Below are 15727 nucleotides of genomic sequence, written 5' to 3'. Positions count from 1 at the left end.
GTTTTTTTTATTTATTACCTATGAATTTGAGATATAGGTTACAAAATCTCTCTTCCATCTACATAACTTAAAAATAACAATTGGCCCAAGCTTGACTCCTAGAAAATCTCCACCGATAAATTCTGAAATTCACGGGGCGGTCTTGGGATGGCAGATATAGGCCAGAATTTTCCGGCTTGGTTGGCATCGGGCTTCATGGCGGGTGGGGAGGTGAGGGGTGACAATATGGCGAGATGGCCAAAAATCGGTTTCACACCATTATGAAACTAGTTTGCGATCATCCACTCCACCCGTCAATGGCAGGTTGCGTTTCCCGCTGCCGCACATCGGGAACCTAACTTCAATACTTTAGTATCTCATTATAAGCCCTGCTCGCCAGTATCATCCCCCCACGCTGGATCACCAGGCACGTCGGTGTGATTGCATGCTGGCTTGTTTCATAACTGTACATAAGCGACGTGCACCTGGTGAGCTGCATTTTGAGGTTTGTTTGCCTACCTTGCTTTGGGCAGCACTCGCGGTCATCAGCATCAGGCTCATCAGACAGCACCACATCACTTTTAGAGGGGCTCACGGGCAGGTCTGTACCTACCAGACCAGCCGTTAGGCAGTGGTGACTTTTCAATGGCTGCAGGGTTGGAAGTGGGAGAAGTGGCCTCAGGCAAGGGAAGAGACTGCAGGGTGAGGGCTGTACTGGGAAAGGGGGGGGGTATCCCAGGGTGTGTGTGGGGGCACATGTTGATCTGTGCAAGTGGCCTCAAGATGGTGAGGACTGAGGAGGCAGTCTCCAGAGGAGATGAGGCCAGATGGAGATGTGAGGGTGTGAGAGAATGGGTGGTGATGTCCCTTGAACTGGCAGTGAGTGAGATGCCAGTGAATGTGTGATGGGTTTGAGTGTGAGAGTTTAGAGTGATGAGATGGTTGTCTTACTCTGACGGCACAGATGAGATCATTCATCTGTTTTCTGCAATGAATGGCCAACCACTTCTGTGCAGCATTGGTGCTGACCACCACTGCCACCAACTCCCAAGCTGGAGTGGTGAGACTGATGAGCCTTTTGCGGCTAGAGCGGCGGTAGATTCCACCTGATATACTGTGATTTTGTGGTCACCTAATGTTAGGAAGGATATAACTGTATCTGTGAAGGTATGGAGATAAGCAATAGCAATTATGTCCAGTATCAGAAAAGATGAAGGAAAGGCAAATGTTTTCTCTTCGGGTTGAGGGTGAGGAGGGTTCCAGGGATGCATCACTGAATCAGGGGGCTGCGTTATTCTTGGCCTTTTGGGCAGTGTCTTCACCGGCGCAGTCCTGGGCTGCAAGCACTGAGAAGTGCGCGCACAGCTGCAGTTTAAATATGGTGCCTTGCGTGAGGAAGAGTGGTGGGCAAATCGGAAACCACCTGTCAGCAAGACAGCGTGTTTCCTGTGGCTACATAATTATTGAGGCGGGAATGGGATGATACGATGCGAAAACCCACCATTGCGGCCGGCAGGTAAAACAGCATTTTTCCCCATCCGTTACCGCACTTTGTGCAAATCTGGGACAATTACGCCCGTAGAGTGAAGCATTTAAATGTTTTGGGCAAACCAGCCTGAATGCAGGATCTACCTGCACCAAAGCCCAGGACCATCTTCCCTAGTACGATCAAAACCCACTTCTCCCAAAATAAATGAATGCCATTTTGTCTGCATAGTGCTATTAAATACCAGATACTTATCTTCAACTGTTATATCTTGCATCTCATTTTTCTGTATATTCTCAATGTCAGGTAAAAGAAAATGTAGAGTAAATAAGTTGATCACTTCTCAACCCCCAAGGCACTGATAGAAATCCCAGATTGCTATGTTTATAAAATGGAAATCAGTTCTAGTGGTTCTAATTTTGTGCCCCACATAGAGCAGGCACCTGATATTGTTCTAAGATAAATCCACCAATTTACAATAGGAAGCACCAATAGAAATCAACTCAATGTATTCTACACTTCCCAGATTATTTTGTTGATAATGCTCTTATTGTTCCAAGACTACTATTGCCTGATTCACCATGAGCAGTCAAGTGGAAGATTTGCTAGCAACAAAAAAATCTAAAAGATTCACACCACAGGTTTTAGAATAAAATGCCTGCTGTCTTTCAATTTTTTTGTCACTCTTTGTTTGTCTATTTTCTCCTTTTGGAATAATTAATTTCTACTTCAGCCATTTTACACATTTTACTCTCCTATTTCAATTTTCTCTCCATCACCTTACAACAATGTTAAATTCTGACAGACCCTTAACAGTTCCTCATAATCCTTTCCCGCCACTAAACTTGCACAAGCAATGCCTGCCCCCTCTCATATTTCTTGAACCCACCCAGTTACCTGATTCCCCATGCTTAGAGGACTGATGCAAGACCCTGTCCTAAGTAAAATGCACGTGCTCAGCGTCTGCCAGCAGTGTAAAAAATGAATATCAAGGTCACAATATAATACTTCCTTTCCGCACACTGCTGTCATTATGAAGTCATCCCATCACTGGTATTGTTATTCAGCAGTTCTTTCGCAGATTCAATCAGGGCTTTCAAAAGGGACTTGAAAATGCACCTTTAAGAGAAAAAGAAAATTGCTGGGCTATAGGGAAAAGACAGGTGAGTAAGTCTAGTTAAATAACTCATGAAGAGAGCAGGCACGGACTGGATGGGCCAAACAGTCTCCTTCTGTGCTGACAATTCTACGGTCAGAATTGTCCCAGATTTGCACTAAGTGTGGTAACGAGCGTGAAAAAAGTAATTTTACCCGCCAGCCACATGGGTGGGTTTTTGCGCCCTAACGTCCCCTTCCTGGCACGTCCCACCTCATTAATAACATGTTCATGGGAAACACACCGGATCGCTGCGATGTCCTCTACCCTGCTCTGGCCACAGAAGACCCACCAGAGTCACCAATCTGGCCTGGGAGGCGGTGCCAGCAGCAGTCAGTGCTGCTGGAGCATTGAGGAGGTCAACCATCCAGTGCAGGAAGCGGATGAATGATCTCATCCGTTCCACCAGGGCAAGCCAACCACCTCATCACTCACAATTCTCTCACTCCCAAACCCATCACACATCCACAGGAATCTCACAACTCAAGGGACAACACTACTAACTCTCTCACACATCCTCATATCTCCATCAGACTCATATCCTCTGGAACTCACGTCCTCATCCTGTCCATGGCTCCGCTCACCACACAAACGTTCCACGCAGTGCCATGTGTCTTGCTCACAAATCTCTCCATTTGCTTTCACGCAGGAGAAGCCTGCTTACAACATCAGGGAGAGGTCTCAGACCAGAGGGGCAGGTGGAGTGGCCCAAATTAGGCCCCTTACTCACTTTGAGGAGCGTGCCATCGTGCTGACTAGTGAGGACGTGGACCGTGCCTGTGGCAACGGTGAGGTTGGTGGTGAACACTCACGTTAGGATCCTTCACCCTCCCACCCTCTCTCAGTGCAACTATGATTGCTCTCTCTCCTGCTTTTGGCTCTGCTGCCATGCACTAATTATCTCTACTTTGGTTCACAGGAATCTCTGCCAAGCAACCATCACCCTCAGCCAGCCAGTCCCTCAGCTCCATCCAGGTCCTCACCTCCAGCCAAGAGGACACCTCCTCCATTGAAGAGCTGGAAATAAGCAGCCTGGAAGACCCGTCACAGTGCTTACCCACCCCCTCTACCAGCGCAGAGACACACACCTTGGTGGGACCTAGATCCAGAGCAGGCTCGGGTTCACAATCTCATGGTCACCGCATGGACATGTGTCTGCAGCAGGAGGAGTCAAGTTCAGCCAAGCTTCCCGGCACTTGGAGAACTGCTGGGGAAGAGGCACGTGTGAGGTCTGAGTCTGGATTAGGCCTTCCAATTCATCCTGGAGAGTCAGCAGAAGGCGGGGGAACATCATGCAGAGCTGTTGGACGCCCTCAGCAGAGTGGCTCATGAGTCAGAGGAGTGCATCCGCCTGCTCTCCGATGAAGTGGTGCCCTCCATGCGCATGGAGGTCTCCATAGGAAGGATGGCAGTGTTGCAGAACGTGGAGATGCACGCAGACCTGCACTCCATCGCGATAGCCATTAGTGAGTTCTTGCAGTGGCAATGCGAGAGGGAAACAGGGCACCTCGACGTCCCTCCAGGTGCTCCTTCCCCTCAAGGAGTCAGGCCGGGGCCCTCGGGCGCTCGAAGGGAGAAAGAGTGGCAGCTGGACACCCCTGGGTCATCCACTCAGGAATCTCAGAGCCTGTCCTCCCCCTCTGAGTCCCCTGTGCCTGTGCCCCCCTCTACCCCATCCTCTGTCACTGCAGAGGGAGCAGCTGGCTTACAGGAGGACAGCCAAAGCAAGCCGGGGCCCTCAAGGCCTCGGCTCTCCAGAGAACACACAAGTCAAAGTCATCAGAGGCGACAGGGCCAACCATTGCTCAAACTGTCTCCAGCCCTGCTGCGGATGTCAGGGCAGCAACTAGAAGTGGTAGGCCTAGAAAAGTTAAGAATTTCTGATCACAAGCGGTCGCATGGGTGAACACATCTTGTCACTTTATAATCTGAAAATATATTCACTTTCACTGAATAATGTGTAATGTTGCCTTTCAGCTTCAGTGACAAGTTTCGCAAGTCCTCCCACTGCACATACTGCCCACCGACCAACCCCAGCCACTAGCAGTTCAGCTGCACGCAGCCGAACCACGAGTGATTCTGGAGGGAGAAGTGTGTGTGCGAGCACACTCCCATGCACAGGAATCCTCCCTCCATAACACTCGTCTCAAAATCCTGAGCATTTTCAATGCTGCCTGCTGGGGTTCACATTCAGTTGTCCATCTGAGCTGACCTGTATCTCCACCCACCCACTGATCACACTCCCATCAGCACCTGTGCCGTCGAACAGAGGTTCTGTTCACTTTCAATTTGATAAACATGGTAGTAGTGAAGAATACTGTTAGCTACCCACATTATCCCTCCCCCAGTCATTCATGTCCTTTTCCCCATCGCTGTTGAGCCCCCTAGCATCACCTTCCACCTCCTCACCATCACCTGCCAACCTGAACCCTTGTCTTTCCAGGATGTCGAGGCGAAAGTGCATGTTCCCTGCCTTCATGAGAATCCCACCCCATCCACATTGACCTCATCCTTTCTACCCCCAGGGTCTGTGTCTGCCTCAGAGTCCCCAGAAGCCACAATCGCCGCCCCTAAAAGCATGCCCGATGCACCCTGACCTCCCACGCTGCCGACTCCCTCTGCACCCCCCTCACGCTCACCATTCCTTCCTACCATGCCCCACCCTCAGTTCACTCCCCAGGAGGCAGTCATTGACTTCATAAACCCCTCCCTTGCACGGTTGCCTAGACATCCCTGCCCCCTTACTCCCTCCTGCACCCTTACTCCCTCCTCCACCTGGACACCTTCCCCTCTCTTAACTCCCTCCTCCCCCCTCAGACACCTTTCCCCCTCCGAACTCCCACCTTCCCCCCCTTCCTAACACCTTCCTCCGCCCCTTATACCTCCCTCCCCACTTGCTGCTTTCTCCCCCGTTACTCCCTCCTCCCCCGCCCAACCTCAGCCCTTGACACCCCCCCCCCCGCCCCGGCTGAGTCTTTGTTCTCCACCCCACGCCCCTCCATCAACCTCATCTTCCCCTGACACCTTCATTGCCCTCAACCTCAACCCCTGGTACACTCTTCTTTCCCAGTCATACCTAGACCATTCTCCCCCACCCCCTGGTGCACCTTCCTCTCCCACTCACAGCTGGACCTTCCTCTTCCCTCCCCCCCACAACTTCGCTGATCATCTGTAGCAGCCCATGGCCAAGACCGTGATGTTACAAAGCAGACCCGAAGCATCAACAGAGATCTCCCACCTTCCGTGAGCTGCTTCGTGGCAGAGCCATGTCCATCAGAATTCACCCAGCATGCGATGCATGTGTTCCTCCAGAGTCCAATAGCTGTAGGGCTTCAGCACAATCTTCTCCTTGGAAGTCCGCAATCTGAGCAAGGCCCTAATGGTAAGTCCCAACTTCTGCACATCACACTTGTCCAGACTTGTTCTGGGCCAGCATGTTTTACCGCCGATGTAATGGTAAATTGGGCATGGAAGGACGATTCCAGCCGGGCCTTACTATGCACCCTATTAGTGGGTTCAAATCAGGTCTTGTCGGCCTCCAGCGGGATTCATGTTCCACCATGGCAGACACCATCGGATGATCCAGCTGTGCTTTCACGCTGGCGTGAAACCGATTTCTGCCCCTCCCGCTGAATAGTAGCTCCCCGCCTGCCATAATGCCCACTGCCAACGGGACCCAATGATCCTGCGCTATGATTCTACATAAAGAAGAGAGAAATAGTGATGGAGTTCAAATGAGAGAATTAGAAGTGAAGAAGGATCAGAAGCATAAGAAGCTTTGAAGGAAGGGCAGGAAAGAGCTAGAGGATCAGAGGTGTAGGAATGGTAGATTGAGCAAGAGACAGGATGGACATGAAACAAGGAAAAAAGGGTGAGACATTTTATTTGAAGACTTGCAGATTTGCCAAGCAGATGCATAAGTGCTGAGATATGACATTCCTCTGCTCCATTTCAAAGTAGTGCCCAAAAAGGGTACAATACAGAGGATTAAGGGATAGAAGTCCTTTGATCCAAAATTGTTCATGAACAGGATTGCACACAAACATCCTCTATGGCTTTTCTAGTATCTGCACCTGAGTCATACTCAACAGCGTACATACAATGCAAATAAATGGGAGAAGTCAACACTTAAATTTCCTCTCATAATAGTTTGGGGTAAAAGCTCACAGAAATACCTGTCATTATTGATTCCAGAACTGCTGTTTAGGTGCTACCCTTTTGAAGGGACAGTCTTGTATAGCTAAGAAATTATTTTTGACTTTTTAAATTTAAAAAAAATTGTTGCTGCTTCTGTACTTGTTGCAGAATTTTACACTTAGTGATGTTCAGTGCTGTGCCACAGGTTCCACTTTTGCCATACGACGTACATGGAGACAGATGAGGGAAATGACCACAACTTTCTTTGACAACTGCTAAAGTCTTTAACCCAGCCATCAACAACTGCTTTACTAGCATTGAATAAGAAACTAATTTCTCTCTGACCACGCAACTGATTCATCTCAAACAAAAATAAAAATAGCTTGAATAGCTGATTCATCTCACTTGGTATAAAATGAAAACCTCATCGTGAAAGCAGCACCATTTCACATTTGGAACTATCAGTACGCTTCATATCCATGTTCCTTCACCTACTGTTGGTAACATTGTGCCACCTTCTCACCAGCTCCCTGAAAAGAAAAGTGCAGGGTCTTCTGGTTTGACTACTGTTGTCATCCCATCCATGGCACAATGACACACACCCCCACACACATACACAAACACACACACCCACACAAGTACCTATAAATAAATGTAAACATATCAATCAGTACTTTGTTGGACTGTGTCTGAATATTAATGCAGCTCCATTACCTGTGGGGAAAAAAACCCTCTGGTTCTCCAATGGGGCTTTAACCTTGCTTGCACCTTAACAGTGTTGACACCTTTAGGTCCTAGGATGTGCCCACACTCCCTCTTATATCTTTATCTTTGCAGCCAAAATATGGCATATGGCATGTCCTTTAAATGAGACTTCAGCAACTTCTGGCACTCAGCTTCTGACTCTGCACTACTGCAATTGATGTTGAGAGAGAGCACCAGGAGAGAAATTCCAAAGCCCCTCAACTTCAATGAAAGACCTGCCTGTTTTAGTTCAGGGGGACGATGGAGAGAGCCTTGGATGGTTGGCTGAAATTGCACCCATTCACTAGAAACAATGTAATGTGAACATATAGTTGACACCATTAGATTTTCCTGTTTGATCTTAATATGTACCTGGAGTCAGTGGCAGAACCTAGGATAAATAGAGGGCAAGGGGAGAAATGGCAACAGAGATAAATATTCACAATTCTTAATTTTAAAGAATAACAAAAGCAAAGAAATGAGGAACAGAAACTATACCTGAAATAAACGGGCAGGTCTTTCATTTAAGATGCCGCTGTTGGTCTTTCTCTCCTGGTGCTGTCTGTCAGCTTTTATTGCAGTGGTGCAGAGTCAGGACCTGAGTGCCAAAAGAAACGGTAGAAAGATAAAGATCAAGATCCAGAGAAAGAGACACTGAGGAAGAAAATATTCCAGAAAGAGGATGGAATTAAAATATAAAGTAAACTTGTCAGAAAATCTCAGATGCATTGGGAAAAAAACAGGGAAAATATTAAATAATGGTCGAAATGGAGAAAGAGGAAGGGAAAGATAATATAAACATATCAGGGCACAGAATCTGAGAGAGATTATTAAAAAATTTGAAAATAGAGTAACATCAAAATACTGGAATCATTTGTTTTTAGCTGAAAAGACCACTATTAAATTAAGTTTCTTTCCCCAAGTAACACAAGACACATTGTATCCCATACTGATTAATAAAATGAATGACTGAATTACTTTTGCCTACTTCTTAATTATTTTAAATACATAATTTACATACATTCTGAAAATCAGGCAGCACTTTTTAAATTGTGTCAGAAAATGAGAGGAGAGAGCGACACTATGGCCTGAATCTTCCGATGTCCAGAGAGGTGAAATCTGGACTTAAATCTGTGTTGCACGTCAGGACCCTGCAGAGGTCCTGGTGCACACATATGCACTGTAATTGCCGGGAAGTTTAAACTTCCGATGGGCTGATTTGCACTACCCGGCACTCTTGGCGAATGTCTCTGACACTGCACTCGGGGTCGGAAACTTGGGCAAGATACACGGGACTTACTTGGATACTTAACTGGAAATGTGACATGGTTTAATTTCTGGCGTAACTCCAAGATCAACCAACGTAACTGAACTGAGCACCACAACTGACACCCCGTCCCCACCCGAAACAATTACTCCCCGCTCCTGACTACCCCCACGACCTGACCCAACTACTCCCATGACCTGACCTTACAAAGCACCATCAGATCCGACCTCCCAATCTGACCTGACCACCCAACCCAACTAACCCACCCCACCCACCACCACTTGACCGCCCCACCAGCCCAGCCTGACCTAACTACGCCTCCAACCCAACCCAACCTGACCCGACCACCCACCCAACCCAACTACTCACCTGCCCTTTCACTCACCTGCCCACTAGCCTGCCCACTCACTCACCCACCCACTCATTGAAAGACCTGAGACATAGAAAACTTTGCGGACTGCGGCAACGAAAGGGAAAGAAAAAGACACCAGATCCTCTGCAATGTGTTCAGTTGACTGGCAGTGAATTTATCAATCCATTTATTTGTCAGTTTCTACTCAGTACAATTCCAGGTGTAGGTTCTGAATTTGGGTGCTGCTGATATATCCTATAATATCTAGTCGTAGGACAAGGGTTCGTGGTCTCAATTTTCTACATGCTTTGTTCCTAATCACAGGCACATCCCAGCCCCAAGGTGAAAGAGATGGTGTGGTTTCCAGTAACATTGAGAGAACTGCCTTCATTTCCTCCTTGATATGTAGTATAGAAGATATTGCAAAAACCAATTTGTTTCTCCTTTAAAATAAATTCTTGAATATAAATCATAGGAATTGTTGTATTGAAGTGATAGCTTAATTTTCACCACTTTGGCTGATTGTGTATGCCAAGGTTAAACAGCTAAATCACACTATTACTGTGTGTCCCTATTTCGACCATTTCATCTTTAACTAGCTTCTAACATTTAACTGCATTTAGCATAGTGACATTTGAAAACATACTTTGCAGAAGCATCAAAGCTCTTTCCTGAAGATGCTAATAGTCTCAACAAGTATTCTTACAGTCAGTGTCAGCACCCCCACTGGTCCCCACCCTTACAAAATTATTGTGTAGCTACGCATTCCCTGAGCAACTGACCTTGGTATTTAACTGCTACGTCACTGAATTAGTCAATGTAATGATTGTTTAAGGAGTTTTGTTGAGATCAGGAGTTTGATGAATACTATAAAAGCCATATGACGAATGTTGAATCTGTCAGGACAAAATAAAAGGCTGGTTGCAGCATCAACAAGCCAAGCCTTTAAATTAATAATGAAATTTGGTTTATGACAGAGAGGTGATAGTTTTTCTGTTTGCTTTGCATGCCAATTCTCAGAAATCAGGACCAGTCAACAAAAGTTTCAATTATATGTAATGAGCCAAGAATGCTGACTGTCAAATTTACTGACAATTTAAAACAACTGATAAAAATATTAAGCTGAAAAATAACGCCATGGTGGTTATAATCTGTCTTTTTCTTTTATTTTTGATGTCCCAGACAGAATTTCAGGAGGTAGGGAAGTGAAATGTCTAGAAAATATTACTTTTTTGTGTATGGAATTAAATAAACAAATCCAGATTTTTTTTGGACACTCATTTCAGAAAGTGACTAAAATAACATTTATAAATAACATGAATTGCAACAATCTTAAATGTCTCCAAAACATATGCTGCACTTTTTGCCCTCTTCCCACACCATCACCATTGCCCACTTATACATAAGATAAATAACTAATCCACATTATTGCTTTGTTTCTGTTAATGCCATTTAATTCTAAACTCTATTCAAATTGTCTTTTAACTGTATGTAGCATTATAAATCAATTTATTTTAGATTGAAGCACTGAGAGATTAAATGGCACAAATTCCTTAGAATATTACTGCCCCACCAGCCCAGCCTGACCTAACTACGCCTCCGACCCAACCCAACCTGACCCGACCACCCACCCAACCCAACTAATCACCTGCCCTTTCACTCACCTGCCCACTAGCCTGCCCACTCACTCACCCACCCACTCATTGAAAGACCTGAGACATAGAAAACTTTGCTAATCTAACCTCACAAACATGATGGCAACCTTCCTGCTCCCTGCTGTTGATCACTGGTTGCTAAAAAAAAATTATATTTAGCTATTAGAATGCGGTATTTAAGCATATGATTTCCTTAAATTTGACCGCATTGAGAAGCCGCGAATTGAGTGCAGATAATGTATTACTTGGTTCAACGACAGAAACATTCTTATTGAAGCAATGTAGTGAGAGCCCAGCATTGCTATTAACTTGAATAATGCCCACCCTCAGAGTTTTTGGTATAGCAACTCTACAGAGTGTGATGAATTCCAAACTTTTTTCCCACAAAGTATAAATTGTTGTTCCTTTTTAAATTTGGTATTCTTGCATCTGTCCTGATGAGTGCAAGATGCAAAGCTTCAATAGCATATCTATTTTTTTCAGCAAAACTCAAGTTCTGTACTACCACGTGACAATTAGGAACATCTTTATTTTTGAAAAGTAACAGTATGACAAAAAAATCCTCTTAATCTTTATTGTTTGAACCAAACAGATATGTTTTGATCATGCATTAACCCTTTAAGTATTGAAAGCCCCGTGCCTTTAAAAATACATCATGCAAATTTTTTAACCACATAATTATCAAATATAATTAGAGTATAAATAACTGCAGAATATTTTTAAAGTATTTTTCAATAAGCCAGAAGGATGGTAATCTTATACTTCAAAATGTTATTTCCATCTTCAAAGTTTAATTTATGGCTTTCTATTGGTACTAAAACATCGCTCTCATGTTCTTCAGGTGCAAATAGTTACTAAGAAAATAGATGTGAGTCACATCACATCAAAGTGTGGCTCTTTCAGCAACATCCACTATAGACCAGGTACAGTGCCATTGCCTGTTACTACTTGTTTGACCTTGGACACAAGCATTACCATTCTATTTATTTACAATGTATTTCAAAATATGATCTATTAACTTTGTGTAGGTGGAGGACACATTAGAATTGAAAGTCAGAAACTGGATTTTAAAGAAAAAGCTCAATCTAAGGTTGGCTCACTTGATAATACACGTCACACTCCTGGAGGTGGAAATATAAAGGTAAGAATAGAATTGGGCATGTAAGGTGACATCAGTTATTACTTGATGGAACTAATACTTTAGAAAATTTCTTCAATCTAAGTTTCTTCGGTCTAATTCTGCCAGGAGCATGTTCTGTCATATTTTCTTCCTTTTCTCTTCTGTGGACATGAAACACCCCATTTTTTTCCGCTACTTTACATCTACCAGAAGGTGCTGTGGTCAACCTCTGGGTACATATCTTTAATAAAGGTATATGTAATATTAAATAAGCAACTGGCATGATCAATAATACATCATGGTTCTCTAAATATTATTGGCAATATTGGATGGCTGTCAATTAATGTTTGAATCTTGAGGTCCACAAAATGAATATAGCAACATCCAAAGTCTTTAGCTGTAAATTGTTTCTTGTAATCCCTTGACAGACCTCTGGTACCTTTGATATTCAAACATGGACATACATCCTATTCTTTAATGCTTCCAGCATTGCATGCTAGGTGTCCATTTTAGTAAGCCACTGCACCTCCAACATGCGATTCTCTGTGGGAGATCTGGAAAAGAAATTTTATCCTGTGGTGATGATATATTATACAAAAATAAAAAGCTTGAGTATAGTATCATGGGTTATCACCAGTTATAATTTCTTTCCTATTGGCTGCTATTGTCTCCACCAGTGATCTGCATATTCTCTTTGCTTTTTGACCAGATCGAAAGTCATAAGCTTAGCTTCCGTGAGAATGCCAAGGCTCGTGTGGACCATGGAGCAGATATTGTCACTCAATCCCCAGGACGATCTGGTGCCACAACTCCTCATAGGCTGAGCAATGTCTCATCTTCTGGAAGCATCAATTTAATGGAATCACCACAACTTGCCACACTTGCCGATGATGTTACTGCTGCATTAGCCAAGCAAGGATTGTGATTTTGCTGTCCAATTGTTTGTTTGTAGCATGTGCTTTGAGCCTTCACAAGCTCAAAGTGGGATTGTGTTTATTCCTTTCAATTAAATATTGATCATGTCCTAAGACTGTAGTGAATAAAAACAAAATCTCGTTTCCATTCATGCCAGGTTTCTGGCTTTAAATGGGTACAACTGCTGTACATCATACATAGCAATGTTTTCTCAGCTCTACTTGCATGGACTGATGACAAATACATTTACAATGTTTAATGCCTAAAGGCACTGTTGAAATGAATCGGTACTCTGAAAGCAGTTGACATGCTTTATTCCCAGTTACTCATTCAATATTGAGTGTGTTTTTCCTTATAGGTGAGGGAAGGCGTCTATTCTTAATATTTATTGCAAGATGAATAAATTATTGCATACTTGTGTTACATGGGAATAAAAGTTTAAGTCCAGAAACTAGTAATATATGTAAAGAATCCCTGGATTTTCAGTTCAGGAAAGAAAAGCAGTCTAGTAAATTAAGCAGCAGAAGTATTAATGTCAAAACATGATATGAACACAATGTTATTGTGCCCGTTCACAAGGTTGTGGTGTTTGGCATTTTTACAGTACAAGTTACAACAAAAATGGGAATGAAGTTGCTCAAAACTATCACGCAGCTACTTTTAATAGGATGTATTTCCTATGCTGAGGATTTGCATCTGATTAGAATGTGTCAGTTCATTGCTAGATTTCTATATATGCCTACTTTTCATATTCTGTTTTATCAGCTGTTTGATACAGTATAATAGATATCCTATGTGGCAAGTTGTGTTATCCCTTATATACTTGAAGTTATGCTTTTATTCACAGTATCTGTGTTTCTGCACCTTTTGGTGTCACTGTTTAGGATAAGGTAGCTGTTAGCAGTTATACTTGTTAGATTTATCTCTCAAAAAAATTAGCATGAAGAGCTTACTGTAACAACCAAAAGCTATGACCTTGTTTTAGTGCCAGATGCAAGTTTGTTGATGTATTGCTAGGTAAAAGATTTCAAACAATCGCTTTGTAGAGTTTTGATGTACTGAGGGGGGTCACAATAGCATTTGATGTGTGCTGTTTTCTGTTTACTTCATTTGGAAAACCTATTTAAGTAGTAGGGGCATATGAAGGAAGGTTCTTTTAAAAATATATATTATAATATATATTTGTATATTATAATATATATTATATAACATAGTTGGAGTATTTTTTGTTCAGATTTGTTGACTTCAATTCAGAATTACTGTAGTCATGCGTACAGGACATTTGTTTGAACTCAAATTCAAAGAACGCATGAGATTTTATCCTCAGTTTTTAGTTAAAATTCATATCTAAATAATCATTTTTAACTGAAGAAGGAATGACAGAAGTTTAGAATGCAATCTGAGGTTGTAGAGAGGCAGTACCTTGTTTCACAGAGCTGGATAGACTATATCAAAGCTAACAAAAATTGTACCTGAAAGTATGTTTGGTAAATGTTGCAGTCTGCTACCAAGGGTCCATGCAAATATTTATTAATATACTCAAACTGGACAGTGTTGTTAACAAATATTAAACAAATTAGACCATCTTTTTCACTAGCCTGTAAAAATGCATTGGAAAGTAAATTAATCTTTTGCTGTAGAAAACAATTATGTATTTTAAGATTATCTGAATTTGTTGAAAAAATGCTGCATATTTTTTCATTTTAAAAATACAGCTTGTATCGAACAATACAGGATACTGTGTAACAGGAATTAGTAGGAACTTTGTGAAAGTCAGGTATTAAATGAAGGTCTGAGGGTTATGATTTTAATTTCCTGCCACATTACTCCAACAAAGTTTTGAAAAAAAAATATTACTTCAACTTTTTACACGAGATGAGGGAAAAATGGGGCAAAATAAGATACTATGTCCTGGTATATGCTGTGGGATTTTAATGTGCTTTAGAGAAGGTGTTTCATGTCCCGTCATTCTGGAGTCTGTTAAAACAGAATGATATTTTGGGATTGGCTAGTGTTAGCTTGTAAATGTTTTTAAGTCAAATTTGCACTTGTGTTTGTTGCTGTAGAGTGATTCCAGAATAAACTGCTACTCATCTGACACTAACAAAATTTTGTGTTGCTTATTTTGTAACCTGGGAGTTTGTGGACACAGCCTGAAATCAGGCAGCCGGTTGCAAGTTTATCTGAGTCTAACATCCAGCAGTTCAAAATGGCTTAGAACACCTCATCAAGACAAAAGTTATGAAATAAGATTTGCTTTCACAAATACATTTGACAAAATGTATTTTTTATGAGGGGTGATTGAATCAGAAGTTCAGTTAAATAAATGAGCCAAAGTTGCTTACATTATATAGTGAGATTTCATCATTCACTTCATATTTGTATTCTAGCTTCTACTCCTCCCAGGTATTGCCTTGAGTTAACTCGCCCTCTCCACATTTATAAATAGGATAAAATGTTTATAATAGATAGGAGAAAGACCGAATGCCGCATTGTCCATTTAATTGTGTCCTCTGCGGATGAGCCAACTGTATCCTCAATCTCGGCCTCTGCGAATCAGCTATTAGAAGTGCTGAATGCAGCTTTAATCGAAAGAAAGAAAACATTTATATCTTCCCCAAAGCTATCAGTTATCATTTCTGTATAACTTCCTTTCCAGCTTTCTCCCATCCTGATGATACAATTACTCACCAATTTTACATAAAAGGCTGAGCTTTTTGGATCAAACTCCCCTCCAATTCTCAATTTACTCAATAAAGAACCTTCTATTACTGCATTCTGATCTCCCATTATATCCAAGATCAAATTCTCTCAGTACCAGGACTGTTGGGTCACCTGCTCTCTGAACCCGTAATAAGAACTCTGATCTTGATTGTCTCCTATTCTTTGTCCTTTTGATGTGGCCTCTGAATTTAT

At 42.8% G+C, this 15727-nt stretch overlaps 1 protein-coding gene across 1 annotated transcript in view; it reads left to right on the top strand.

The window, feature by feature from the left end:
- LOC144686467 (microtubule-associated protein 2-like) overlaps nucleotides 1-13733 on the top strand; it is a 355161-nt gene extending 341428 nt beyond the window's left edge. The window contains exons 17-19 of the mRNA XM_078551724.1: nucleotides 11618-11699; nucleotides 11805-11917; nucleotides 12606-13733. Coding sequence (XP_078407850.1) covers nucleotides 11618-11699; nucleotides 11805-11917; nucleotides 12606-12821 — 411 coding nt within the window. The 3' untranslated portion in view covers nucleotides 12822-13733. The remainder of the gene's footprint in view (nucleotides 1-11617; nucleotides 11700-11804; nucleotides 11918-12605) is intronic.
- Nucleotides 13734-15727: the final 1994 nt, after the last annotated feature.

This window comes from Cetorhinus maximus, chromosome 11 (genome assembly GCF_964194155.1).
Source record: "Cetorhinus maximus chromosome 11, sCetMax3.hap1.1, whole genome shotgun sequence".
In the NCBI taxonomy this organism is placed as follows: Eukaryota; Metazoa; Chordata; class Chondrichthyes; order Lamniformes; family Cetorhinidae; genus Cetorhinus; species Cetorhinus maximus.
Note: the sequence above shows the minus strand (reverse complement) of the source record. Positions and strands in the feature narration are given on the sequence as shown.